At 36.4% G+C, this 26,822-nt stretch overlaps 1 protein-coding gene across 2 annotated transcripts in view; it reads right to left on the bottom strand.

Annotated features, from left to right (window-relative positions):
• Positions 1 to 2,418: 2,418 nt before the first annotated feature.
• Positions 2,419 to 26,822, bottom strand: part of LOC129270858 (phospholipid-transporting ATPase ABCA1-like) — a 67,451-nt gene continuing 43,047 nt past the window's right edge. The window contains exons 29-51 of one of the 2 annotated variants that reach the window (XM_064106841.1): positions 26,281 to 26,433; positions 24,869 to 24,991; positions 23,952 to 24,071; positions 20,884 to 21,038; positions 19,572 to 19,798; positions 18,486 to 18,743; positions 17,746 to 17,875; positions 17,132 to 17,209; positions 16,045 to 16,214; positions 15,075 to 15,252; positions 14,178 to 14,293; positions 13,627 to 13,777; positions 13,202 to 13,328; positions 12,585 to 12,711; positions 11,760 to 11,880; positions 11,264 to 11,332; positions 9,980 to 10,228; positions 9,321 to 9,455; positions 8,685 to 8,788; positions 7,468 to 7,560; positions 6,283 to 6,526; positions 5,793 to 5,910; positions 2,419 to 3,814 (exon numbers count right to left, since the gene is read on the bottom strand). In XM_064106841.1, coding sequence (XP_063962911.1) covers positions 3,441 to 3,814; positions 5,793 to 5,910; positions 6,283 to 6,526; positions 7,468 to 7,560; positions 8,685 to 8,788; positions 9,321 to 9,455; positions 9,980 to 10,228; positions 11,264 to 11,332; positions 11,760 to 11,880; positions 12,585 to 12,711; positions 13,202 to 13,328; positions 13,627 to 13,777; positions 14,178 to 14,293; positions 15,075 to 15,252; positions 16,045 to 16,214; positions 17,132 to 17,209; positions 17,746 to 17,875; positions 18,486 to 18,743; positions 19,572 to 19,798; positions 20,884 to 21,038; positions 23,952 to 24,071; positions 24,869 to 24,991; positions 26,281 to 26,433 — 3,620 coding nt within the window. In that variant the 3' untranslated portion in view covers positions 2,419 to 3,440. The remainder of the gene's footprint in view (positions 3,815 to 5,792; positions 5,911 to 6,282; positions 6,527 to 7,467; positions 7,561 to 8,684; positions 8,789 to 9,320; positions 9,456 to 9,979; positions 10,229 to 11,263; positions 11,333 to 11,759; positions 11,881 to 12,584; positions 12,712 to 13,201; positions 13,329 to 13,626; positions 13,778 to 14,177; positions 14,294 to 15,074; positions 15,253 to 16,044; positions 16,215 to 17,131; positions 17,210 to 17,745; positions 17,876 to 18,485; positions 18,744 to 19,571; positions 19,799 to 20,883; positions 21,039 to 23,951; positions 24,072 to 24,868; positions 24,992 to 26,280; positions 26,434 to 26,822) is intronic. The other variant, XM_064106842.1, reaches the window with a different exon arrangement.

The following is a 26,822-nucleotide window of genomic DNA, read 5'->3' as shown; positions in this document are numbered from 1 at the left end:
CTATACCATAATCAACAATGCACTTGTTTACCAGTGCTTATGGACTGTGACATTCACACTGCTGTATTAAAGTAATATGAATAATATTGTACCTTAGCATTAATTAATTAATTAAAATCAATTGCAATTTCCTGAGACAATGAGTGATTCAAGCCAAGGATTGGTCAAAATTATAAGCCAAGAGGATAACTTCAGGGGCCCATCTTACAAAGAGTTGTGATTGACCAATCAATCGCATCTATGGAAAGCCAGCAAAGTCAACATATAAAATGCATGGTTGCTCAAAATTTTTCCTCTACATATGAATGTATATCCATAAATTCATTGATTTCTTTACAATTTGGTGTGTTCTCCTTTGTTTACAAAGGACATTTTGCAAATTTCCTGGAGAAAAAATTATGACACTGAACATAGAGTTACAATTAATTGGATCAATCGTAACTAGGGCTGGGACTAAAACCCGGGTACCCAGATCCCGTCCGGAAGCCTCGGGTACCCGGGTAGAAAAATCAATACCCGATACCCGAAAATTGCTCACCAGTAACGTACATGTATTTTATTTTTATTGCGTAGTGTAAGACATGATTGTAACTCATCACAAAAATACACAATTCTCATTTTGAATCTCACCAATTACCCTCGAAATATCCATAAATATACAAGTTTTTCAAGTGATGATGATGTGACTGAGATCGTTTAATCGTCGCCATGTTTCTTTTGCAGCGCAGTGACGTCATCTAGCCACTGCGACGCAAGCCAATTTATGAATGAAAATATAGTAAGCATGCGCATTGCAAGCCTCCCGTGCCCACGCAGTATTCCATTGAAACAAGTCTGCAATACTTTGTCACCTCGTACCAAAATCGACCTAGAATTCCACTTTTCTATATTTAATATGAATTATGAAAGGTATTCTCAGAGGATCTGTTTTCTCACCGATACCAAGCAAAGTAAGCAAAATTTTATTACTTCTTGCTTTTCCGTCAAAATCTTACGAAGTAGCGTCAATATTACATCGTGTTCGTGAGTTTGTAGAATCTATGTCTACGTGAACAAAGTCAATTGATTTCCGGGTTTCGGAGCATACGAAGCGCCAGCCAATCACGATCGTGTTACCATTTTCGGTTTATGATGAACTGAAAATGGTAACAAGAACGTGATTGGCTGGTGCTTCGTATGCTCCGAAACCCGGAAATCAATTGACTTTGTTCACGTAGCCATAGATTCTACAAACTCACGAACACGTTGTAATATCGACGCTACTTCGTAAGATTTTGACGGAAAAGCAAGAAGTAATAAAAATTTGCTTGGTATCGGTGAGAAAACAGATCCTCTGAGAATACCTTTGATAATTCATATTAAATATAGGAAAGTGGAATTCTAGGTCGATTTTGGTACGAGGTGACAGAGTATTGCAGACTTGTTTCGATGGAATACTGCGTGGGGCACGGGAGGTTTGCAATGCGCATGCTTACTATATTTTCATTCATAAATTGGCTCGCATGGCAATGGCTTGATGACGTCACCTATGGGGTTTTTCCACCAGTCATATTTCAAGCGACATGATTTTCGGGTACCCGCCCGAAAATTACCACGGGTACCCGAAAACAAAAAAACCCGAAAGTCCCAGGCCTAATCGTAACTCTTTGTAAGATGGGGCCCATGCCAGTAAACTTAGCCACATTTATGGAATGCTTGAAGAATCTACAGAGGTATAAAATCTTCATCAATATATGCCACAGCCACATATTTGCATACAACCTGTAGAAAAGCCAGATCATAATGACGCACAGCCATATCCAATACAGAACAATGAGTGTTCTTTATGTACTCAACACACAGACAAGCGCATGTACATGTGGGACTGTGCTACATTTAGCAAGTATTAAAACCAGAAACTGTGACAACTAAACATAATTTGAAATACCTATCTTTAGGCGTTTTTGTTCGCACTCAATTTACCTTACTTGATCGTGCTGTTACTTGCATAATTACAAATGTTATGCTGTTGCATGCGCTCTTATCGCAGCAGCAACAAGAACTGTAAAGAATCCTGTTTGCTTCTATGTGAAATAGCTTGCCAGCTGGCCACTCGAAAAGACATCAATAAGTAAACACACTAATATTGTGATTACTACATGGACATGCATCTTCCTTTTAGCTTTGTATTGAAGTGTATATGTTGTGTATATTACGCAGCATTCATCATTATGTAAAAATTTACATGTACAATGTATATGCAAAAATGCGACTGTGGCGTAGTATTTGGAGGAAAAATGTCAATTGGCTTGAGTGTTCAAGTAGGTTATAACAGTTACTTAAACCATGCTTTAAACAAAACACTTTATAAAACAGGGGTTTGTAATTAATACCACTCCTAATTTCTGTGACAAGGCTTTGTGCTTTTCTATAAAGGATGATGAATTGAACAGGATATCTTACCACTGAAAATGGAACAAGTGTGTTCAGTCTGGAATGGGAAATAGAAAATCAATTTGGTCCAGAAAACTTATTTACATCCCTCAATGATTAGGAGCTATGGAAATGGTCAAATAATGTCCTACCAAGACATTTGTAATGAATTGCACAGATTTTCCATCTGCATGCAGCAGTTCCAGGCTCTCATGAACGCAGCATACAGCAATGTTAGCTCTGACTTCTTATTCCACCTGTAAAAATCTTAATCAAATCATACATACATCTAATCATAAATGAATACAGCTGAATATTGTCATCATAATGCAGAAAGAAGTATATAGTAAATGATGTTAATGCTGACTTCAAGGGACAATATAAAAAACATTGGTTAAACTTCAAAGGTTTAGTGATCAACATACATTTCACCGAGTACCTCATTTGTCATGTTATCTATGCTATATTCCTCTGCTGCACATACAAGCAGGATGATTTTAGATAGGATATAATATTGTCATGGATTTGCACATTACGATCAAGTATTTTCAGGAAAAAGAACATTTGTAGTAAAGACGGTAAAATGGTAGTCCTAGGCCCCGTAACACAAAGGTTAGCGATTAATCGTACACTCAATTTTCACGATTGATTGTACATTGTAGTCAATGGAATCAATCGTAGAAAAATGTTCTACGATCATTGCTGAGCTTTGGGTTACGGGCCCCTAGTGATATAAAAATATAAAGTAAAAGGTTCTTGAAGAAAAATGATGTACATGTATATAAAAATCATATAACTGGCTACGTGTCTCATGTCTGTGTACCGGAAGTAGAAAGCATAAACCATTTTCAAAGCGGAAAGTCAAAATGGCATCATCTCTGTGACGCAGTTGAATAAAATCAGATTCTTGCTGAAAGGGCAAACTCGGTGCCATGAAAGTCAATATGAATTCAATAGTAGTACAGAGTCACACACTGTCGAGTGTTCAGAATGTCAAGGCGAGAAAGCTTTAAATAAGTCAATATATTTCAACACTGAGATGATAAATCAATTTCGTCCATCTGGAGCCCGCCCTCTGGAGTCACACCGGAGTCAGTCGACGTGAAACTGACGACCGGTTCCGTCGGTGGGCCATTGCCGTCGTAAATGGGATTGCTGTAGCCCGCGTATTGCGTCATAATCTTATTGGTGTTCTGCGGATGTGCCGTTGCTATGGGCGACGAGGCAGCCATAGGTTGAGGAGGCGGGGCAGCGAAGAGGGAATTGACTGTGACCTTGTCGAGCTGGCCGCTGCGTTGTCTTTGATGTCTCATATTGGTGTTCTTTGGCTGTAGAGGGACATCGTTGCTGTTGATACTTGTCAGTTCGTGGGGTGTAGGAATGTAACGGGCGGATGCTCCATCTATTGATTAAAAAAAGAAGAATTGAAATCAAATAAAATTACTGCTTGTTCTGATATGGTTTAACTAAGCTTTGCATCATTGTGTACAAAGTTAATGGGAAATGAGGTGCTAGAAAAGATGTTGCAAAAGCCAGAGACAATAAAGCAGAAAAATCACATCGGTAAGAAAAATGAATAGTGAAAAGAAAAATTTTGTCAAAAGTTACGGACAAACAATTTCTTGAACCATATTTGTATGAGGCTGTAGACCTGATCTGAGGGTGTGAAATTCATCTAAAATAAGTTCCCTTTTTTTATTTTTTATTTTTTAATAAAAGTCGTCATTTTTGGGGCCTCAACTATAATGTACCATTGCCTGAAAAAAAAGCCATGCCGATAAACAAAGAACTACACTTCTACACTGGCACATAAAACATCAGGTAATGGTCACAAGTGTCATCATACTGGATATCATTCATATCACTACGCCTTTTTTGAATACTCGTTTAAGGACGTTCCACAGTTAAAGTGAAATCCATGTCATTTTCACCAAACTTTGCACATAGATACTTTAGAACCTTAATATTCGAAATATGCACAAATTAACATAGGTCCATGTGCTTGATTTTTTGCTATAGAGCTTCAAAGTTCACCCAAATTGATGTTTTTAAGAATTGCGCATTCAAAAGAATTTGGCATTTTTAGACCACCCAATATTACTACAATGAGTTTAAACCTCCATTACTCATTCAAAATACATGAAAAAGTCATCAAATTTCGCAAGAGAGTTAATAATTGTATCGTTAGAATGGAGAATCTATCAATAGTGCTATTTGTTTGCAATTTTAAGTTTAACAGCACTGTCAGTTCTTAAAAATGGCGTAAAAGAGAACAAAATCCCAATCTAAAAAATGTAAAATTTCAGTAACAAACTACAAACGTACAATAAATGCTGCACTTTATTCAAAATCCATGTCATTTTCACCAAAATTTGCAGAGTTGTAGAAGAAGGTATACCTAAGAGGTACAAACATTAAAAAATAGGGGTTCATATGCTTGTTTTTAAACTATCAGCATTTTTATTAGAGCAAATGTGCTTTTTAAAACACCAAAAATGGGCCGAATGCTTAGTATCTATGTGAAGAAAAAATCAAAACCACTCTACCATTTATTCAAACTCGGGGTAATATTCGTGATTCTTGGCAGCACTGCAGAGTAAAGTATTTTGAAATTGTAGAGAATATTTTTTGAATGATCCATTGAATAATTCAATTTTTTAGCTTCATGAAATAACGCATCGGATCTGCAGTTAAAGTGCAGAAGATGAGAAAAATCAGCTCATACCCGCAGCTAATTAATCACCTGTTCATCCATTGTGACGTCAGCGCGCAGATCATAATGCGAACAAATATAACTGTGGAACGTCCTTAAATAAGAAAATATAGAATATCCATGAGTCATGCTGATATTTGAGCCCCCACACCCAATCCCTCTTTATGTTCATCTGAAAACAGAGTTTCAAAATTGAGATAAACAGACACGGGTAATTTGAAATCTTTTGTTTATCCCAAGTTTAGTGCATGCATTACATCTAGCTATATAAGAATGTGAGCAAATTAACAAGTTAATCAAGGCAGTAAAAGTATTTCCTCTTTGGTTAAATCTATCATTTGGGCAATTCCAAAAAGTATGTTCCCCCAACCCCCACATGAGAGGCCTTCTGGAAATAGATTTTCTCTGTTTTATAGTTTATATGAAAGGCTGTATTGCTACCAAATCATTGTAACTTGATCAGTTTGGTCAGGATGGAGAAAAAATCAATTAAATTTCACTTTATTAGTCTTTGACATAATTATACTCTTCATAAAAACATTTTCCTCCAATGACTTTAACATAAGAAATTACAGGGTAACATACAAATTGTACACAGGGTTTGACGTGCAAAAGGTTATATTTTAAGGAATAAAGACATAGCTTAACCAAAGAAATAGTTTCTTACCCGTAGAGAGGGCGACTCTATTGTTGGCCTGGACGTTATTAGCCGACGGTGGGAACAGAGTCAACTCGACAGTAGTCTCATCTCCAGTCCTCTGTTGACTGGCAAAGTTAATGAATACCTGTAACAAAAGGAAAAATTGAATATCGTTTTAAAACTGTAGCGACACTGGAAATAACCAACCAACTAACTCTCTGGACTTAACTAGAGGGTCCTGGGTTCGAATCCCAGCCATGACCTAATTTCCTTCAGCAAGAAATTGACCCATGTTGTGCTGCAAGATACAGATTATTTTTAAGCGCTGGATACATGAACAAAAAATTAGTTAACAAATTTAATCTAACAATAGGACAGGAGAGAAAGCTGGTAATACAAATTTAAGATCAAATATATGTAATAAGAAAGCTACAGCTAAAGATACAGTAGCCCACACAGGTGTGGGCTGCGAAGGGATTGGGGCTAAAATACAAAGTACAAAATAACATAAACTAACCTGATCTAGCGTGGTCTGGCTGACCGAGTAGTCTTCAATATTAAACCTCGATCTCTTATCCTCGAGGTATTGGAAGACTTTGGAGAGGATGGTGTCTGCGGACGACAGCTGGAACTCTAGCATGTTGAAGTGCTGCTCTCGTAGGGAAGCGCTCGGAAACTCCACATCCATGAAGTCAGCGAGGGCAGCAGTCTGCGGGACGTCACCTCCTAGCCGTATGGTCAGGGTGTAACCATCACCAAATCTTGGTAAGGATAGAAAGAAGAGATATGATTGAATTTTAAAATGATTCCAGTGGCTGAGTAGCCTGAATTTGATCTTTGATGCATATTTGGGTGCATATTAATCAAGTACGGAGACCCTAAGGTGACACCGTTTTTCCCTTGACTTCTAACTATAAGGCGAGGCAACACGTTATTTAAACGAGGGAATGACTTATAAGTTGAGGGAATGAGGTAATAGTAACTCGGGGGACGAGTAAGAAAAAAAAATGTCATGTCACCTTTATAAGGGCTATGTAATTAAAGGAGTCTCATCTACAATTTCAATATGTACATGTACAGTGTATATGAAACGTCAAGTAACCTCTCTTCACTTCAGCCTGCTACTGCTCAAACCATCGATACTCAAGCCATATTCAACTCATCTCATCTGGTTTACAGTCCTTTCCAGGACTTCACTCACTTTCAAGAAAAGAATACCTCTAATTTCCTCTTTCCATCCTTTCTCGTCTTTCCATTTCAATTTTTCTGCCTGTATTTCCTTTCCCTTCTTCATATTACACATGGTGAACCGTAAACCTTTACCACGTTATAAACTCCACCATGTAAGCCTACAAAGATCATCTAATTTCAATATGCTTTATTTTCTTTGTTTGCTTCAATTTCTGTATGTATAAAATGTTTACATATAAAATATACATAAATAATCCACAATATAAACAGCAATAAAAAACCATGTGCAGCATACATTTTTCATAAAAGAAATACATAATTAATGAACGCAGGAGACTGCCATTTTATAGACACACTGAAGAGCACTATCAGAAATATCACTTATCAAGCCTCCTCAATATTAAAAATGTTGAATTCCATTTCATTTGTTCATTGACCATAAAAGAATTACTGAATGAGTAATTAACCCAATAACAACTAACAATATAATGTGGAAGAACTCAGTACTCACTTATTTTTGAGATGCTGTGTGCTCCCCAGACATTTGAATTTGCCATTGACCATGATGGCTAGCCGGGTACATAGGGCTTCACATTCCTCCATACTGCAAATAAAAGAAATTCATATTAAGCTGAATCCTAAAAATTTCTTAATAGAAACATATCAAAGTATAAAATGGCACTGAATAAAGACATGAATTATTTATTTTCTTGTACTTATCAAGAGCAAATGCAAGAATGAAAAGAAATCAAAATAAATGGAGACCTGAGGGGTGTTTCACAAAGATTTAAGTATGACTTAGAGTGGCACTTAAATGTCTAGTTGCGTGCATTATAAAAGGCACGACCGCATTGGTCAGATCATGCCAAGAGGGCGCGCATTACTGCGTATCAATCAATAAGATTGCGCATTACACATCTTATACACTCGGCACTTAAGTGCAACTCGTCATACTTAACTCTTAGTGAAACATCCCCAGGGCCAGTAACATAAAGCATGGCAATCAATCATGAGGATGATTTTAAAAACTGATCATACATAATTATCAATGCAATCAATCATAGAAATCAGTTCAACATGTATAATAATAATAAAAATAAGAGACAGTTCTCGTATAGCGCATAACACATTACGTATAACGTCTCTATGCGCTTCGAAAGGACTTGGATATTATTACCCCGGCTGTAGCTCGAGCAGCCTTCCAGCGCTCAGTGCACTTCAAGGAATAAATTCCTGCCAGGTACCCATTCACCTCACCTGGGTTGAGTGCAGCACAATGTGGATATATTTCTTGCTGAAGGAAACTCCGCCATGGCTTGGATTTGAACCCACAACCCTCTGTTTCAAAGTCCGGAGACTAATCCACTGGGCCACGACGCTCCACAATCTTGTGTTACTGGGTCCTGGTGGGTGTTTCATAAAGCTGTTCGTAAGTTAAGAGCGACTTTAAGAACGACTGGTGATCCTTTCTTGTGGTAAATGGTATATTCATTGGCGACGGTTTAGCGCATAAGAAAGGATCACCAGTCGTTCTTAAAGTCGCTCTTATCTTACGAACAGCTTTATGAAACACCCGCCAGGACGGATTAATTCCTTGAAATGCTTGCTAACTGTACAAGGCTATGAAGCAAAGCTAGGGTAGCAATATCAAAGTCCTTTGGAAGCCAATAGAGGCGTTATATCATAATGAGCTAGATACATATAAGAACAGTGTATTATTATTAATACCTGTGTGAAGTAAGGACCACTGATCTTCCTTCCTTGACGATGCTTGTTATACAGTTCCACAGGAATCTCCTTGACTTGGGATCCATCCCTGTGGTTGGCTCATCCTGAAACAGAAAAAAGAAACGGTTGATAAAATCAGATTTAGGAAAGGAATTTAACAGGAGGAATGGAAAGGGGGTATACTGCATATTTGCAACAACTGCAAAAGGGATTTGTCAAATGTGTTGTGATCGATGAATGACGGGTAGTTGAGCCTGCTGGCCGAATATCGGGTAGCACAAATTGATCCGAGGTGTAATGACTTCCAATAAAAAAAACAATTATTCATTTAAATAATTTTCATCCAGGAATTTAAACAAAATGTACATGAACACTATCCAGTATGCATTCATCTGGAATAGACTTTGAAAACAGCCTTTTAGACAAATTGTCAAAAGTATGTGCTCCATCTTTCAGCAGGAATCCTGCTATAGCAATCCTTTCCATCTATTCATTGCAGCTTTCCTGCAGTCCCCATTGTTTATTCTACGGTGACTGAGATGATTTGTGACCAAAAGGTGCATGCAGGATTCCTGGGGATCGGCAAAGCTCTGATTTTTATCAAGGTGACTTATTGTAAACAGTCATGTGGCTTACCAGGAATACAACAGGTGGGTTTCCAATGAGAGCGATAGCAGTAGAGAGCTTTCTCTTGTTGCCTCCGCTGTACGTCCCTGCCGACCGATCTCTGTACTCTGTCAGACCTAGCTTGCGGATACCCCAATCAGCGACCTGAGGGTTACAGGATAAAAGATTGTGAACAAAACTGAGGATTTTGCATGATTTAAGCGTGGTTGATAATACTTGGATAAAGCATTATTTCATACAAAAACAAAACTAGTAACTAAACTCGAGACTTTTATGCATGGAGTAAATTTTAAGGCAGCCTAAAGATTATAAGGAACACTAAGACTACTTGAGGAAAATTGGGATAATTCTGTTCTTCTTCTTCTCATTTTCAATACACCCCAGCCCACCTAGTTGAGGGCAAAGTTTCCAATAGGTTAAAAAAAATACCACTGTTGAAATACATGTACTGTCAACATTTGAAGCCCATTTCACAAAGAGTAAGCTGCATGTACGATAACTTTGCAATTATATCAACTTCTATGGTAACCGGGCTCAGCAGCCAATAACAATCAAGGTTTCCATGGTACTGAAATCATCAATTTGATTGGTAGACAGCAAACTAGTCAGAGAATTCATGGATTTGTTACTATACCAAATTTTTAGGAAACAGGACCGTCTCAACCTACCTTTGGTACCTCCTCCTCTACGACTCCTCTCACCCTGGCGTAGAACTCCAGATGCTCTTGACCGGTCAGGAGGTCATCCAGTGCATCGAACTGAGGACAATAGCCCATGGACCTGTTCACATCCTGCATAGAATCCAGGATACTGAAGGTATTGATGTGAGCGGTCCCGCTGGTCACGCTGGTGTCCCCCGTAAGCATCTTGAAAGTGGTTGTCTTGCCAGCTCCATTTACGCCAAGCAGACCAAAGCACTGCAATACCAAAGACATAGAGAAGTTGTTCAGTGCTTTGCTATTTTGCATGAAGGGTCATTCCTTGACACTCCAGACATTTTCAAAGATTCTCTCTTTCAAAATCTACAGTATTCAAACTGCTCTTGCTGAGTTAACCACATATATTCTAACATCAGTTACATACACAATCATTTTTTTAAAACTCTATTTAACATCATTAGAGAAAATGTATGTTAAACAAAGTGATTTAAAGTGCATTTTCTATACAACATTCAATAAAATCTTGTCAAATATTCATCGTGTACATGCATGTACATGTAAGGGAATATGAAAATGTACCTAATAAACTCTACAATAATGATTTGAATATTGTTAAGTATAAAGTATGATGCTTTGAATTTGTTTAAAATTGACAAGATGGTACTATAGACATGTTTTAGACATCATCTGAATACTGGGAATGTATATCATGTACATGTATAGTGTATTGTGGGCACGTCGTGGTCTAGTGGTTCTGACTCTCGTCTTTCAAACAGAGGGTCGTGGGTTCCAATCCTAGCCATGGTGTATTTTCCTTCAGCAAGAAATTTATCCACACTGTGCTGCACTCGACCCAGGTGAGGTAAATGGGTACCAGCAGGAATTCCTAAAAAAGCTGTGCGCACCAGAATCGGTAGACTAGTTTAGCCGGGGCAATATAGGAGCGCCTTGAGCACCTAGCAAGGAGGATACATGCGCTATACAAATCCTATATCATTATCATTTATTGATTAATAATGTTTTTTAATGCATGTTCATGCATGTAGAGAAAACATATTGACTGCTTTAATGCAATTTGCCAATACACACACAACTACATATACATTTATAAAAGAGCAAGGAAACTTCCACAATACATGTAAGTGTAACATCAGATTGAAAGAAATTTTGTTTTCACACACGCATGCACCCCAAACATCTGACCTGGGATTTTAGGATAATATGAAAGTGTTACACAATTAATAACCAACAACCAAAATATAAAACTTAAGAATGCAAGTAAGAGAAGCCTACCTCTCCTTTTGGAATGCCCACACACATTTTATCAACTGCTGTCATAGGGCCTCTGCTAGTCCTGTAAACCTACATATAACAAGTAGAACAGGTTGTGATAAAGGAAAAGAGAGAGAAAGATATATTAGATACAACTTCTTGTTAAGGTGAATCCAAGCTTAGAACTCCTAGAGCTTACAGTTTCTACATGTAGATCTATATTTCTTTTGCCTGTGATTTCCTCGATTATCATACATGTAGAACCATTTGCGCACATGATACATGTACATGTTACATGGAGAGCAAGGGTTGGTCAGACACAAATGCTCTAAATGGCAGATTTCATCAGATTTTACAAACTTTTATAAATACGAAAAAACTAAATAAATTAAAATGAAAATGTAGAAAAGATGGTGAATATTAGGGTTGGTAAGCATTTTTTCCCCCTAGCAAACAGCCCTGTATCCTTATTACAAAGTTGCTCTCACATGAAGAATACAAGGGGAATGAATCTTACTTTGGTAAGGTTTTCAATGCGGATGACATCATTCATGGCCCTTCCAGTCAGTACCCTCTGCCTCTCTCTTTGAACATCGTCATCTTCTTGCTCAGACAAGCTTGGTGGAGGATGAACTTGCCTGGCATAGCAACAAATAAATGATTAATGGGTTGATATATTGCATTACAAGCATCAGACTAGATTGAATTATAAAATCAAGGTACATGTACATGTATCATTGCAAAGATTTAGGAGCGATTGCAATATTTTGCAATTATGGTATTATTATATCATTATACTGTATCATCATACTGCAATTGTAATGTTTTCTAGAACATGCATTCAACCTACATGTACATGTATAGGCTCCTGCCCATATATATGAACACTGCCTCCAACAGATGAATCTATGTTACTATTCAATTTTCCTATTATAAATATGCTCTTCCAGTGTCATGTTTTACAAAACCTTGTTATCAATAACAAATGCTGACTTTAAATACAAATTTAACACACAGCCAATGAAATGACATAATTTCAGTAGCCTTTAACAACTATCAGCTTCTTACAAGAAAGAAGTTTTGTGAAACAGGGGTTAATAGTTCACCTGGGTGTAATTAAGAATCTACATTCAATGGGGAGAGTGAGAATGAAGAAAACAAAGCTCTCAATAAAGAGAGCAAAGAGACTCTTTACACAATTAAACCCACTTCAGTATCAACAAATGCTGAATGATAATCCACTTTCTCGGCCAATCTAAATACACAATTCCAGTAGCTTATAATGGTACTTAACAAAGTCTTACAAGAAACATGCTTTGTGAAACAGGGGTTAATAGTTTACCTGGGTGTGATGAAGAATCTATATTCAATGAGGAGAGTCAGGATGAAGAAAACAAAGCCCTCAATAAAGAGAGCAAAGAGACTCTTTCCAAGTTGATCCCACTGGAATGGATCGGGGGCTGTGTAATCTACACAGAAAAACACAAGGGAAAAAAAGACTTGTCAAGAATTATGATACAATCAACTTGATAATCATATATCAAACTTTATACTACATGTACGTCTCATTATTGTCATATTAATATGTAATGATAATTTTTTTTTATTGAAAATGAATAAAAGGACAATCCAGAAAGGAAAGTATGTGCATCCAACTCCCTATGTGGGCTCTTCCCAAAATGCTTTGTTGCTGTTTTCTTGTTCATATGAAAATTTGTAATGGTCTTGAATTATCATGGCTTGATCACTATGCAAAATGAAGCAAGAATGGAGGAAAATGAAGTACTAAAAGTTGTTTATATCATGGCAATGCCCAACTTTATATACTGTTCTCATAATTTTGATGAGCAATGTTCGTATATATGCTCATATTCTTTGATCGATTGAATGCAGAAAAAAACCCATATAAACTTCAAGTGTATTGTTCTGTCCCCTCCATCTCTTACCCTCATTACTTACCTGTGTATTCGCTGAGAACCTGAGCCTTCAGTTCATTGGACGCCATGTCCATCAAGCCACGCCCAAGACAGTACGGAGGGAAGAGCAGGAATACCCTTTTCAGAACCTCATTAACGTTATGCAGATACTGAAATTAAACGAAAGGAAATTCATTTATTGACACTAACATTCAAGGGCTACATAATCATCAATCAAGCAAGTAAATTAAAGAAGAGGCAAAGATCTTTAAAGATCTTTTAATAAAAACATCTGCCTGAAAATATAATTATAATTAAAGAAAATTTTTGGAAGAGCATGTGCATAAACCAAATAAAATATAATCAATACTGCAACCCTGTCAGTCCTGACAACTTTCATGAAAAGGTCGTCTGAAGCAAACAAATACCAAGAACCAACCAACAAAAAGAGAGATCTTGTGCACTTACTTGATCGTCTGTGCCTAGGTAATCTAGAATGTACGTGGAGGTGACAGTGGTGATGCCTACTAACATGTTACCGCACGCCATGGAAAGATATGCAGTACTGGGCACCTTGAATACAAACGCTGCCGGGTAGGTCATGGGAGTGATGGCCCAGCTGAATAAAGACAATTAAACTCAAGTTAATAATAACAATAACTTATAACGTTATTATATCGCTTTATACAATGTTTCCAAGTGCTGCATACTATTACAAAGACTTTGATACAGCTACCCAAATTGGGCGCTCTAGCATTCAAGGGATTCTTCCAACCGGGTACCCATTTACTACACCTGGGTGGAGAGTGGCAACTATAGAAGCACACACCATCTTACGTATCCTATCTACAAGAATACCTATTGTTTTTAATATTTTGTACAACATATTATCTTGGAGACGGCACACCACTATGATACTCATGCAGGGCCATCAAATGACCACTTAAGAGTTTCCTTATGGTTCATTAAATACATTCTATACAGCAAAAAAGGGAACAAACAACAAAAGAGCGCCTTACCCATATAGGAACAAGAGAAGTATGATGGTTGGTAAGCTATCACCGCCGGTGAAAGCTGTCATCCTGAATGCAAGGAAGATGACAATGGTCAGGATGGCTGGGATCATGTAGTTAACCTGGATACAGGGATGACAAGTTTCAAAGAGTTGGATAAGTTTCGAAGAGGTACACGTTGATGAGTTTCAAAGAGATAAAAAAAAGTTTGAAAGAGAGGTACACATTAAAGGTATCATTAGTATTTCTCTTGAAGGAAATGTCTTTTCTTCAGACATACATACAACATTAAGAAAATTACTCTGACCTCTTTCTTAAATATGAATACAGGATGAATAAGGAAAGAGTCAGAATGGTTCATATAAATTATGAACGTTGTGACAAAGATGTACATGTATTTAGAGAGAAAGAAATATAGATGGGAGAAAGGGATAGAGGTAGATTGTAAAAGAGATTCAGGAATAAAGGAGGACATAATTAAAGTCAAAGACATACATGTAGATTAAAAGAAGAGGGCACACAGATTTGAACCTAACAGATATTGAGAACCTACATGTAAAGAACAAAGACATTGTATTTACAAGGTCTGTCTTCTCATACATACCACAAGTACTGCCAACAGTTATAAATTAACTTAAAAAACAATTTTAATTAATTGCCCGGTTTTTGTTTTCCCACTAAGCCTTATTCAGCAAGGCATTATCAACCCAATTTAGGGACAGTTTGTAGTCTTAAGATTACATAATTGTACACAATTTAATTCATGTTAGGCATTTTGGGCCAAAAGGGAAAAGTACAATATACATGAAAGTGATCATACTATAAATACAAAGAATAATAATAATGAATGTATTTCGACTAATGTGATGCAGAAATAATGACAAAATGTTATTAAACACTTACCATATCCCAGCAGAGATTGCTGACCCAGTAAATGGTGGGATTGATACCGCTCACCATCTGAAGATGTTTGGCTTTGGAAGTACGCTCACTGATCAGGAATACAACAAAGCTGGCTGGAACAAAGGCTAGCGCAAACATGACAAACATGGCCACTGCCAAGTTGACTGATGATTTGGACCTGAAAATTGGGATGAGAGAGAGGATGTTGGTTGATACATCAGTGTATGAGGGCCTTGTTGCTTAAATCCTGTCAGTGATATCTGGGTCCCATAACACAAAGGTTAGCAATTACATTGTAATTGTACGCTTGATTTTCATAACTGATTGTACATTATAGTCAATGCAATCAATGGTAGAAAAATGTTCAATTATTGCTATAAAGCTTTGTGTTACGGGCCCCTGCCATACAAACATTGATTTTGATTGGCTGAAGATACATTATAATGGTAGTTTCCATCGATAGCAGAATGTCAACTAAAGGTAGATTATAAGTGACTAGAGCCCAAATTAAGGTTCTGGAAGACATTTATTTCATATCGTTTCACATTTGTATGGTTTCCATGTATTCACAATCATGGCAATAATATTCACACTGCCAAATTTCGAAGTCAGTTAAGTAAAACAACATTTGTACTGTATATTTCATCATCAAATTGACTAGCTTCAGCTTGTGAAGTTCAATTTTGACAAATGGTTCGAAGGACGATTCAATGCTTTCGTTGTTTTTCTCTCTTTGTTTTTCCTGTCATTTTTGTGTTATGTACAACACAGTTACTATTTTACATTTCAATTGTGTAGTACATTTAATCGAGTCAAGTTAAGTCATGGTTCTCGTTCCCCTTCTGATACTTCTTAAGGATCAACATCAAACAAGAAAACATTCATTTTCATGTCACAAAGAATGTTGTCAAAATGTCTGGTACGACACAGCATGAAATCGCCCTGTAAGTGTAACATATGGTAGAAATACCTGATCTCTTCATCTATCTGGCTGCTGGTGAAATTGATAGGATGGTTAGTAACCGTCATCCCATGGTATAGGCTGCTGTTAGCTGAATCAACGTGAGCTCGTAGGAGCAGGTTGTTCATCACGTTCATGAAGATAGGCAGAGCATGCCATCCGTTATTATCCCACCAAACCTAGAAAAAAGTTAATAAACAAGTGAATGTTTGTAGAGCGATAATATATTATAGAAAGTATTATTTCATTGGGTTTTATTTTTAATGGCTTTGCCATATTTACATGTAGGATTCTATTCTTGTCCTCAAATTATTTGGAGGACAAGAATGGAAAAAGACGCTAAGCAGGTTTCTGCTGAAAAAAAGAGTAGCTGGGACTTTTATCAATGTGTCTATATCGATCCATACACTTACTTTGTAGGATTGAGTCCTAGTTCTTAATCGTAATATGTTAATGAAATGCGCTATGTAATGTAACTTTTATCTATCTGCCTTGTTGTTTGAGTTCAGTATCTTTAGAACTGCTCAATCATTTGCCTAAGGTGGCTAACAGAGCTGCCATCCTGAACAAAAGCATATCAGTATTTCAAAAGCTGATAATCAGTAATTGGGTGAGGAAATCAGTATTTTCAAAGAAATACCATAGGATAACACATAAAACTGAAGCTTTAAAAATCAGTAGTTTGCATGAAACCATCAGTATTCTTCTCATTTTTCAGAACGAAATTCTGCAAATCAGTAATACTTCTTGGCAGCTCTGGGCTAACATTCCATGGATACACCAGTACTGTGCAGTGCATATTTCATATTATCATAAAAACTATCAACAATACCACATTCTTTGCCTTTAGTTAGATTAATGCATGTAAATGATTGTGCTACTTCACTGCCAAGATATCTAATTCAATAAATTATATATTGTGCTATTGCCTAGATGACTAAACATTATTACGACAAGAAAAATTACACAAACATTTAAAATGACAACCAACAGTCCTAAATATCTGGATTAGAAGAAAAATAATGATTGAAATCCCTTTTTGAATAATGAAACAGCAATATACATGTAGACATATACATGTAAGTGATGATCTTACCTTGACATTTGAAGGTGTAGTAAGAGAACTGAGGACTTCATAAACCTCTCTGATAGTATCCCCTGAAGGCAAGAACTCCTAAAAATAATACAAACAATGAAACTGAATTAAATTGATAAAGGAATGAGCATCTGTATATTTTTGGCTGATAAAATATAATTTTATTCAAATGGACAATGATTTAAAAGGTAGTGCATTATCACTCCATAGGGGGAAAGTTTCAAGGACTTGCAGGACATTTTATCCAACACGTAATATAGTTTCTATGGTAACAATGCTTCTCAGCCAATCGAAATTAAGAAAGTTGTCAGACAAAAATGGGAAGAAAATGCTACCCTTTTAGAATCTATGCCATCCAATATACATGTAAGTGTCATAGATACATGTATAAAAATATCTTGATTTTAAGGACCATCTCCAAATGATTGCTCACTGCAGCTATACGAGTTTGGTTTTAATATCATCAAGGATTTATGATTATGTCTTTCAAGCATGGCAGTATATGAGATTTCTCCAATCAAATAGTCATTTGATATAGCGACTTTTCCTTTTAGTTACAAAGCATTGCACACACACTACTCCATGTTTCTCTGTATTGTTTTTCAACTACTCACCCTGTTTGGACTGCCCTCGCCTGGTGTAGAAGAAACATTTCCTCTCATCCATTCTCCGATCAACTGACGGCTCTGATTGATGGATAGGAGCGCATCCTCATTGTCCTCGATAAAACTCATCCCACCAAATCTAGAAAGCAATAACAACAGCAGATGACAATAATCACCATCTCAAAATCCTAGTTGTTCGCAATAAAACTCATCTCATCTAATCTAGATTTAAAACAATCCTGAATGTGTTGTTGCATATAATGATTGAATACTCCTCAGCTCCTTTTTCTACATGAGTGCTTAAAATTTATAGTTCAACATAAAATAATCGCTGATGTGGTTTACGGTACACCATGTGAAGTGTTATAGAAACAGTGGATAGAAGAAGAGAAGAAATGGATAGGCGAGAAAGTGGAGATTTGAGAGTAGACTATTCTTTCTTGAAAGTAGTCCTGAAAAGGACTGTAAACCAGGAAAGATTGATGAGTTGAGAACAGCTTGAGTAGTAGAGCTAATGAGGAGATGCTGGCTTGAGTCGGCGAGTAGAGATGATGAGTAGTAGAGAGACTCGACGTTTCGGGCAGGTTGACTGTCCGTCTTCAGGAATAAAATAAGTTTATAAAACTTAAATCTTAACACATCAACTGTAGTATTCAGACAAGGTCCGAATGTGCACACAAAGTGACGCTAAAACCTGACCGACAACCCTTTTCTTGAAGGCCCACTAAATCCAGAATAAAATAACTCACCTATTCAGAATGAAATCTTCCATGGTCTTGACCAGATAGTGGCTGACATTCACACTGGTCATGTTCTGGAGGAAGTCGGTGGAAGCTTCCATTCTGGTCGGCGGGGGTGGTCCCTCGGCTCCTACATCGCATGATTGGAAACCTCTATCACAGTCACAGGAGAGATTCCTGGATAGGTAGTCATCATACAGGTAGTCTGGGAAGGCCGGCTTGTGGGGCTTCCCCCATTCTGTGGCTCTGTGAGGCTCACAGGGATAACTTTGAAGACAAATATTGAAATTAATTTGAAATTATCAAAATACAAAACATGACACTACAAATGTAAAAAAAAAAACCAACACTTTACCACAGGAAATTGAGTTTTTCTATGGAGTTGAACAACACGCTAAAAACAAAGGCCCCCTTCTTACAAAAAGTTGCGATTGATCCAATCAACCACAACTATGGAAAGCCAGCAACGTCAACAACTATTGCATGTTTGTTCAAAACATTTTCTAACTATGATGCATATTCACACATTCATTGTTTTCTTGAAAATTCAGTGTGCTTCTCTTCGTTTACAAATGACATTGTGCAAATTTCCTGTAGAAAACAAAAATATGATATTGATGGATTTCCAAAGAGTTGAGGTTGATTTGATCAATTGTAACTCTTTAAGATGGGGCCCAGATCAGATTTGGTACATCGATTCCAACGGGAACCCTAATAGCCATATGGGTCAATCTATATTACATGTAACTGATAAATGCTAAAGACTGTAAAATGACAACATTCTCCTTGAAAATGTCTCAAAATTGAACATCTTTTCTTCCCTGTACTTCCAAAAATCTCTTCAAGACTTCATATTTAAGTTTGGAAATGAATTAATCCCAAGCAATTCTTTGCCCTTACTTCCCTTTTCTAAATTACATATTTTGCTAACTGCAGCGAGTTTACTGCGGGAACAAGCCATTTCCTAATCAATGTATTTTTCTACGTTTTATCAATATATCAAAAATACCTCAAGGTCAACTGAAGCAAAAGTTAAAAACTAAAGCACTTTTGATCGTTCGGCCCACGTCTAAATGAAACTCTGTATCAACTCACCCAATATCTGAGTTCGGCATGCACCTCACTCCGATCCCCGGTCCATCGACCAAGGCCTCCTCCATCCTGGCAGAGACTGGGTTATTGGAATTATCCTGGCTGTAGAAGACGTAGTTGTTGGAGCCGTAGAGCCAGGGAACGAGACGGAGGGCTGATGGCTGCTGGATGGGAGGGATCAGGGTCGCAAACAGCATGGAGAAACAGACAAAGACGACTGGCAGAATGACCTGGATGAAGAGAGAAAGAAGATAGGTATGTGTTGGTTAAAAAAGATTCATGTCAAATCTAAGGGGTCGAGGGAGAGCTGTCTGTATGTAAATTGCATTATAATCATAATTTCATAAGTGTTAATAAGATCAAGATCGAGATTCTTTTATTGGTCAATGTATGCATACAAAGAAATTTGGTTTCCAATGGCTTTAACAATAAGTACATGCAAAGATGAAAAATACAGCATGTCATGAAAATATTGGAAACTGTAAACAAACAAACAAAATAAATCATTAATAACTTGAATATAATGTCTAAATCTAAGCATGGCTATGATTAATTATGGAGCCCTACAGGAAAATAAATATATACTGTAAATAAATTAAACAATCATGTTTCTTGGAACAGTAATGAATGTAAAGGTTAATAGCAATAATGTCTGTTTTGTAAATTAGTCAAAAAAAATATTACATCATACAACTAATTTAGTATATTCCTCATAAGAATTAGAATTCCAATGCCTTCTCTTTTTATACTCTAGTTGCAAAAGGCACAACAGCAAACTAGTGCATGTTTCTTATGACCACACGCCAATAATAGCTTGGCATGATGACATCTGTTGTAATTGAACTAAATCAGTACAGAGTTGCCTATAGATACATATATATATCAAAGATATGATCAACTGTAAATCTTTATCTATTAATTGGAGAAATTCCCCTTCATTTTCACACTTTTGGTGGCAGCAGTGGGATACATTTCAAAATAAGTGATTTCAATTTGGTGGTGAAAGCTGGTGTTGGTGTTAGGGAAAACCAAACACCAGCCACAGAAATGAACCTAAAATAATGCTTGTGTTAAACTGATGCTTCAAGGTGTTATCAATGTCATTGGTGTTATTTCTAAAATCCACATTGGTGTTACAGCTTGCTTCAATAATCACAATCTTAACTCGCGACACCAACACTAATAAGAAATTGATCATATCCATCAACATACATTGCAGTGTTCTCTCCAAATAGTTACTGTAGGAGGCCGGTATCTATTCAAAGGCTTAATTGAGATACGCCCTTCTGATTCTAAGCAAATAGAGAACAAATACCTGAGCAATGAAACCCTTCTTGCTGCGTCGGGCGTGGTGAAATCGCTTGAAAAAGAGGGCTGAAAACTGTCGCTGGATCAGTTTAAGTCCTGTCACCCTCTTGTCGCTGAGGTCTAGGACTTCATGGGCATGGACTGGTGGTGCTAGAACCGTAGCTGCAAAATGAAATATTTCATACACAAATAGTTACAGATGGTGTAACAAGTTTCAAGACATTTTCTTGAAGGCATGATTACATGTATATGCATCAACTCATGAAAGATTTATTGGGATATGTATTTGGTAACGCAACATCATTTTCAAAAATATTCATGCATTATTTCTACAAATATATACAGCTGATACTGACAGATCAATTTAGTTTTTTTTTTCCTATGCACTTATAATGAGATTACTGATTTGTCTCTCTTCTAAGATCGGTTTCGAACATATAACAATACTTTTAATATTCTCAAGTAGAATTTGTAGGAATATCAATTTGTAAAATGTCCAGCAAATCATCCATAAAATCAAGCATAAGAAAGGGGAAAGCACTAACATTTTTTTTTCATAATATTCACAAATATTTGTACCAATATATATTTTTTTCAATGTTCATTTGACAATTATGATTCCAAAATGTACTATTCTTTCTAAAAATGGAAATGCAAGGCCTTGCTTAATGCATTTAAATATTTAATGGTAAATTCATAACATCTGGTTGAAATGATTTAATATTGATTATCACAAGCAAACAATGATCATACAAATATGTACATGTATATTGAAAAAATAAAGAATGACACATATACAGTAATATGCACAAACCGAAGAGAGAATATGGTTTTGTTGCTAGGGTGCGCAAAGAGAGATTAAGGAGACGAGTACAAGGATAAACGCCTGGATTAAATACAGATAAGCAGAAACATCAAACATCATCAATAAAATAAAACAAATAATGCACATGAATCAAAAAGATATCATTCACATGGTGGGAAGAAGCAAGTCGTAAGTGCACTGAAAGTATCAGTATGCATTAGTGCTAAAGCATGGACAGCATACAGCATGGTGTAGAGTTTTACATGTAGTATTAAAAAGCAACTTAAAAATAAATAAACATAACAACAAAGTCAGTGAACATTATCTTGTAACTTCATCCCCCACCAAATATAGAAAATTTACAATATACAAAGTATGACCGATAAGCATCATTAGTTATCTTTAAATAATTCAAACTAAAGAAGTTTAAAAGTGATTTTGTTTTGTTTTGGGAAAGCAACAATAAAAGAAGAGCCATTGATATTACTGATATTGATAACACTAATTAACAGTCTTATTTTTTTTAAGAAGATTATTTTACTTAATTACAGCCAAAATATACTATAATTGGAAAGCTCCTTTGAGTGCTGGTGATAGATGTATCATGATCCTGTGGATATGTTTCCGGCCTACAGATCTCAAGGTTCATGGTTCAATTCCCACATCGGCACTAGTGTCCCTTGGGAAAGAATTATCTAAACTTGCCACACTTGACGCACGTGAGGTAAATGGTTACCCAGCAGAAATTAATTCCTTGAAGTGTTAAAGTACATGTATCTCATTGGCAGCTATATGCTAAAGCTGGGGAAATTTAATATGCAGCACTTAGAAATCTTGGCATACAGCGCTAAATACTTTTTGCATATTATTATCATTATATCATATGACTTTATATATTGAACATGATTTGCACAAGTTGCATACATGTACTATTACTTGTATATAATATGCAACATTCTTAGTCAAATAAAGAAATCAGTTGTTTGTTAAAATGCCTAGTGGTATGAGTCAGGATAAAAAGCAAGAAATAGGTCCTTGTAAATATTGCAATTACTTAAAATTCAACAACCATTCATGAACAATTACATCTTTTCTGAAAAGATATACAGAATATGAATGCATTTTCTCGTTATTCCATGGACTTAAATCAAACCATAACTAGTACTATGTAGTATAAGTAAATTCATTGTTGCAGTTTTATACTGTAATTAATCGATGACTGTTTACATCGCATCTCATTCATCACATGTACATACAGCATGCTAGTTAGTTACACAGCATCTTTTTTTTAAGGAAGTTTTTTTTAATTTTTTTTTTTAATAAATAACTGTTTGTCTTTATTAAAACACATTTTATGTATAGGCCCAAATTCATTAACGGGTTTTTGAAACCAAGGTTTATGCAAATTTATGCATTTCATTCAGGTTTCTTTCTATGTTTAGCAGTCATCAGCCCAGTTTTGAATCAATAAATCCACCATTTATTCAAATACATAAAAAACGTTGACTCGATCCATAGCAGCTGACATGAATTTCAGGCCCTGTGATAGAAGCATAAATCTAATATTGCACCCTTTCCCATTACATATGCAGTAAACTAAGCATAGTTAAATATTGAATTTGCATAAACCATGATCACAAGCCACAGATTCAAAACCATCAGGGGGAATTTGGGCCTAAAGTGCTTTTAGTGTGGGGCAATTCCACAAAATGATCAACCTTCTTGTACAATGTATGTCTAACACCCATTTTCTCTGCTTTTACTCACTTCATCTACAGCATTACATGTATATGGATGTCACAAAAACAACCATTATCAAATCAGGGGAGTGTTTCATCAACATTTTCATCCGACAAGTTGTCGGATCTGACATCTTTCTCTGATGTTGATTGGCTGAGAGGTACTGTTACTATGGTAACTGTCGGATAAAATGGGACTTGTCGGATAAAACGTCCGACAAGTCCTTTCATGAAACGCTCCCCAGGAGTCAATTGCAGAAATAGATGCATTTAAATGCAACCAAAAAGTCAAGCGCAAGTCCCTAATACATGTACATGTACATGCATACCATTGGTTGAAAGGAAAGATGCATTTTATTTTATGAGTAGCGTTTGATTGCAAGTCTTTCTGCAGAGGGCCCCAGGAGATTCCCACATTTAGGGGGTTGGACTAACATAATTCATGGAATTGCCCTCGTTGTTAGTCAGCATGCAATGTTAAAAAGTTTGTGCAGATACAGTATTTTGGGGGGATACGCCATCCCTGCCTACCCTCTTGTTGACTGAAGCTCACTTGCCGGGCATGACCTCTGCCCTTTGTTTGACCTTTCACACTTGACGGACCCTTGCTTGAGCTATCTGGGCTCTGAGAGCTGTTCACACTTGCTTGTACTACATCAGACAAAATCAAGTTCAGCATTAAAAAAAAGGATAGCTACTGCTTCACAAGATGTATCGATCATTCTTCAGAGCATTGATTGCATGTACATGTATCAGTCACATATCTACTGAATGACACCCCCCTTCCTTCAATAAAAATGGGGAAAAACACATACAAGCAAACACAAATACATGTAGGTAGATAATATTGCAAATAATAGCATGGCTTTGACCAGTCAAACTTTTATCAGAAAGATCACAGAATTATCCAAGTTGATGAGAAAGTAGAAAATAAACATACTGTATACAGTACATGTTAATGTAAACGTACATTGTACCTACATGTATTTAGCATTAAAATATAAAACACACAAGCATAGATGTGAAGCATTAAAAATGCATTCAAACAAAAACTTGTCATAAATTCCAGTGTAATTTGAAATAGCGAAAGAGGCTGTAGTACGACTGCGCGACAACAGAAAACGCAAGAACAGTTCAGTGGAAAATTATACAAAAATTTTAAAATGTTTCACTCGCAAAGAAATGCATAAAAAAAAGCTTGGACCTACATGTACATGTATGCTTCACTTCAGGATCCTGTTGCTTAAATGGCTTAGTTTGTCATAGCTGGCTTGTTCAACCATGCTGCTTTTAAGAGAAGTGACAGTTACTGTATTTAATATTGGCGACAAAGTTTTAATCAATGCCAAGTTCTGTGCAACAGGGCCCTGGATCTGCATCAAATACATGTAGCAGAGTATTTGCGACTTGATCAAAATACATGTAAAGCAAACACAATTCAGACCTACCATCTATTTGACTGAAGCTGACCTGACGAGCATGGCCTTTGTTCCTGCTGTGACCTTTAACCCTTGGGGGTACACTGCTGGCCACGGCTCCCTGAGGCTCTGAGCTATGGGTATCGGTTGGTGCTGCATTAAGTAATGGAATGATTGGAACAAAAAATGGAAGTTGCACACAAATGAAGAAACCACAATGAAAAGTTGATATAGAATACATGTATGCTTGTACAAGAAATGGAATGATACTACTAAAAAAAAAATACATGTAGGTATCTAGCTCATATGTGACGGATTCTCATCATAATGCTAAACTAGTAATTTATAAGGCACGTATATTAAAGATATAGTACAGAGAAACCTGTCTTTGAGACCAACTAAGAAAAACATGAAAGTGGTGTTCATGAGGCAGCTCGAGCTAAAGCCGGGGTAATAATAATAACATCGTGCCTCGGAATAGAATATTTCTAGATAGATGGTGCTATATAAATGCCTATTATTATGAGCAAGTGGTCTTTCTAGACAGGTTTTTTTTACATGATCATGATTCAAAGGGGAATTTTTTAAGGGAAACCAAATTTGTGGTATTTATATACAGATTGTTGCTTAAACATGTTTGACTGTATATGATATTTGACAGGTAGATTTCTCTGGTCATCAAATTCAAGCGCTCTTTACCAAGGAGTATCGCAATGGGTCACTGTGTGAGAGATTATTTCCACACTCAGTTGAAAGCTATTGATGAATGTTTCGAACACATAGATTATGGAGACACATACATGTTTACTACTGAATTACATGAATGTTGTACCTTAATTTTATTTGTATGGTTTCAAGATGAAATGATACTGGAGCTGAATTCTGTAGCATGTCACATAACAAAGAAAGATTACTACTGACTTAGTCTTTAAAACCTTTTTGAGTTTGCATGGTTTCACGTTGAAAACATTCTTTTAAAAATAATTGTTGAATGTTTTTAACATTAGGGCCCATATTCTGAAGTCAGGTTTAACTTAGACCATGGTCTAACTAACTGCTAAAATTATAGGGTGCCAAAAATTCAAAAATTATGTTTATATTATATATTTTTTATGTTTACTCTTTTGTTTCCTTTTGCTTTCATAATGAAGAAAGATACTTCAGTTATCATTCCCAGACATTTATGAACAATTTGGGTGTCATATGAGTTAATAAATTGAATGTGTCCTGTAAGGGATTTTTGCTCCAATTGGCTTTCCATAGTTAAACCACAACTATAAACCAGGGCTTAATTTAAACTCGAGTTCAGAATACGGGCCATTGAGTATGAAGATACAAACATGTTTACTACTAAATTCCATGAATGCTGTCACTTGATTTGATTTGCACGGTTTCATGGTGAAACATAAACAACATTGGCTAATGACTCATCATTTTACTACCTTTTTGAGTTTGCATGGTTTCTCGCTGGAATGGTGTCATGGGTGTTGAATTCTGATCATCTTCTCCAGCATCCCCACCGTCTCGAGTAACGTCCCGGGCTGGTTCCGTCTGGGCAGGCTGGGCCATGGCCTCCTGGTGGACAGCATCGGTAACTAGATATATGAAAGGTTGGAATATTGGATGGAATATGTGATTAGGGACTAAATGTACTAGGTATGCCACTACATATGCCAAATAATATGGATAGTTGAAGATATTTGATAATTATGATGGTATAAACCTATCATATAATAATATGAATGATTGTTTATCATGATTATCTATTATGATCAATATAAACAATTGCATTTTTTAATAAAGATCTTCTTAATAATAATTTTGACCATGTATTTCATCATCATGATCATCATGATCAACATGATCATCATCATCATTGTCATAATAACTATTCTTGTCCTTATGATCACCATACTCATTATCGACATTATTAAAACCACCACCACCATCATCATCATCATCAAAACAATTATAATTGTCATCA

This window comes from Lytechinus pictus, chromosome 11 (assembly GCF_037042905.1).
Source record: "Lytechinus pictus isolate F3 Inbred chromosome 11, Lp3.0, whole genome shotgun sequence".
In the NCBI taxonomy this organism is placed as follows: Eukaryota; Metazoa; Echinodermata; class Echinoidea; order Temnopleuroida; family Toxopneustidae; genus Lytechinus; species Lytechinus pictus.
The sequence above is the reverse complement of the archived record's forward strand: the minus strand, read 5'-3'. Positions and strand labels throughout refer to the sequence as shown.